Raw genomic sequence first — 3,063 nt, 5'->3', positions numbered from 1 at the left:
GTTAAACCTCCGCTAACTCCACTCCCACTCCAGCCCAGCCCGCCATCTCATGCCCCCTCCAGGCATTCATCTCATACATCACATACTCATCAGTGGCCACGTTAGCGCCGGCTACATTACCCTACAGTAGATATATTCTGCGTGGTTGGCTGGCCGGCTGTTTGGGTCGAGGCCTTCGGTTCTGCCTGTCTGCCTGCATGCCTGCCATCGGTCCCAGCTGCCTGATATATTTGGGGCCCAAGCGATTTAGCGGTCATGGAACAGGAAACTCCTCTGGGTTTGTGTGGGTATGGCACACACACACACACACACACACACACATATATATATATACACACACATACAAGTCAAACATAGCCTCTCTGGGGCAGCCCCCCTCAACGCGCCAACAAATGAGACACCATAACGACAGAGGCCACTGGGTAAATTTAGAGATCTGCTGCCATCCCCTTTGTTTCATTTCATCTTCTACAGCGAAGGGAATGTAGGTCAAACAAGAGACAATCACTGTAGCCGCCACACTGTCCTCGGCCAGGGGTGCGCACCAGAAAGCTACTTGCACAAATACCTTTCACATGAACTAATATGACTTTAGCAAACGCTGGTCAATTTTTCACTCTGAGGCAAAAACAGCCTCTCCTGTCCTCACCTTGTCTGACCTCGGCCCTGTTGTTTCCTGCCGCTCGGCCGGCTCCTTGCGTTTGGATTGGTCCACAAGGATCTAAACCAAATAAGCAATCAGGGAGGCTCATGTTGGGCTTGACAGCAGAGAATTCTGGGAGTTGTTGGAATGGTACGCTGGGGACTGATGGACGATGGTCGGGGGGGGAGGGGGGTTGGAGTATGTCAGGAGCGCCTGTTCGGCATCAGGGCCATGTGTCGGCCAGGAAAGACAAAAAGGGGGGAAACTCTGATGGCTCTCTCTCCGACCCGAACCGGTCCCGTTGCGTCGCTTTCCAAACCGCTGCACTGAGGTCAGTGCAATGATTTCAAATGGGCCAGGCGGCAGGCCAGAACACTGATCTCAGCTCAGCTGAGTTACTGGAGGATTACACAACAGTCAAGAATTCATCTTTATTTTCGTTCCTTTGTCCGGACTGGAAAACAGCCTCCCCTCAGCTTGCATACACACACACACACACACACACACACACACACACACACACACACACGCACGCACGCACGCACACGCACACGCACACGCACACGCACACGCACACACACACACACACACACACACACACGCACACGCACACAGAGCAGAGCAGGCATAGCAGCCGTCTTCTCTCTCTTGAGCTGTTTATCCTCCAGACTCCAGTCTCTCAGGCAGCACCCCAGTAGCCAACTGAACAAGGGAGATAATGAGAGTGTGTGTAATTGTTTCTACCCCCCCCCGCCCCCCCCCCAAAAAACACACACTCCCCTCACACGCTCATAACTGCCTGTAGGCATTCAGCAAGTGTAATCCAGAGCACTGATCGCTTGCCCTGATGGAGTCAATTAAGAACCTCATGGAGATTTTATTTACTATAGCGTCTGTTTATGGATTGTGATCTGTGTACTTGCAGCTGATACTGACGTATTCACAGTGCATGTACAGTTATGTTAGAGTTAGCTGAATGATCCTCTGATTCCTTAGATTTGTTTGTACTGGAAGCAAATATTTCCACTCTGTTTGAATGGCAACACCCTAACGTAACCGTAGCGATCACAAAATTGATGTGGTTCTTAAGGAACTCCAAACATTCAGAAACTGCTGCATGCTTGGGTTCCATCTGAAAACAGCTCATGTGGAGTCCCTACTGGTACAAGAAAGAGAGGACAATTCAGCTGGCAATGCAAAGGCTCCTCCTCACATGTCCTGTGCTGAACGTCCTAACCATGTAAACACATACTCCACACTATATAGTCCACACAAACACACACACACACACACACACACACCATCCCACAGTGGGCTTTAAAACAGCAATGGGTTAAAAAGTGAAATGTTCTCTCACTAAGAGATAAGAAAAGAAGGAAAAGAACAGTGCTGATGCTGAGCTTTTGAGAACAAAGGAGACACCAGGAAAAGATGTACAGTAGAGAAAGAGAGAGAGAGAGAGAGAGAGTAGCTTGTTCTATACATTATTCTTTATGATTGCTTTGGCAATACAAATACCTTTTTTGTCATGCCAATAAAGCACCTTTTGAATTAAAGAGAGACAGAGAGAGAGAAACTACCGGAGAAGGACAGAGAATGAAAGAGAGAGAGAGAGAGACAAAGAAAGGGAGATAAAGTTGATCGTTGGGTCACCTACCGAGGGGCCAAGCGCTCCCCTGGGAGACCAGCAGGCAGAGGATGAGGACGGCGGTGATGAAGAGCGCGTTGCGGAGCCGGCCGCAGGGGCCCCGGCGTGTGTGCGCAAGTGTTCGGGTCCCCCCGAGGGGCTGTCCTGGCCACCGCTGCTGCTGTGGCGCTGAAAGCATGCTGCTGCTCGGAGCTCTGTTTACTTTCTGAGCTCAGCTGGTTTGACATCACTCGCCGAGTCTCTCCCCCCCCCCCCCCTCTCTCTCTCTCCCTCTCTCTCTCTCTCCCCCTCTCTCTCTCTCTCTCTCCCTCTCTCTCCCCCCCCCCTCTCTCTCTCTCTCTCTCACTCTCTCTCCCCCTCTCTCTCTCTCTCTCTCTATACCCCTCTACTTTGCCCCTGTGTGTCTGAGTGTTTTTCTTCCTCCTTTGTTTCTTTCACTTTCTTACTCCCTCCTTCACTTTATTTCCATTCCCTCTCTCTCTCTCTCCCACACTCCCTGCCTCACCCTCTCTTGCTCTCCCTGTCTCTCTCTCTCTCTCTCTCTCTCTCTCTCCCTCGCTTGCTGGCTGTGTTAGGCTTCAGGTTACAGCTCAGCCTCGTCATGCTCTCCCCGTTGCAGTGGGCTGTGGCTCATGCCCCTGACCTGACATCACTGCTCTTGAATGAAAGCAGTCACGAGAGGAGACCCTCACTGTTAACCCTTTCACCCACCTTTGCCCACTCCCCCCCCCCCCCCCCCACACCACCCCAATCATACTTGGAACCACACAGA

The 3,063-nt window shown here is 51.5% G+C and overlaps 1 protein-coding gene across 2 annotated transcripts in view; it reads right to left on the bottom strand.

Annotated features, from left to right (window-relative positions):
- pamr1b (peptidase domain containing associated with muscle regeneration 1b) overlaps positions 1-2,506 on the bottom strand; it is a 36,426-nt gene extending 33,920 nt beyond the window's left edge. For both annotated transcript variants that reach the window (XM_076270482.1, XM_076270491.1), the window contains exon 1: positions 2,301-2,506. In XM_076270482.1, coding sequence (XP_076126597.1) covers positions 2,301-2,469 — 169 coding nt within the window. In that variant the 5' untranslated portion in view covers positions 2,470-2,506. The remainder of the gene's footprint in view (positions 1-2,300) is intronic.
- Positions 2,507-3,063: the final 557 nt, after the last annotated feature.

Source organism: Alosa pseudoharengus, unplaced genomic scaffold, assembly GCF_046254945.1.
Source record: "Alosa pseudoharengus isolate Yale_2024_CS ecotype anadromous, Long Island Sound unplaced genomic scaffold, YU_APseudo_1.1 YU_APseudo_1.1_scf_10, whole genome shotgun sequence".
Classification (NCBI taxonomy): Eukaryota; Metazoa; Chordata; class Actinopteri; order Clupeiformes; family Clupeidae; genus Alosa; species Alosa pseudoharengus.
Note: the sequence above shows the minus strand (reverse complement) of the source record. Positions and strands in the feature narration are given on the sequence as shown.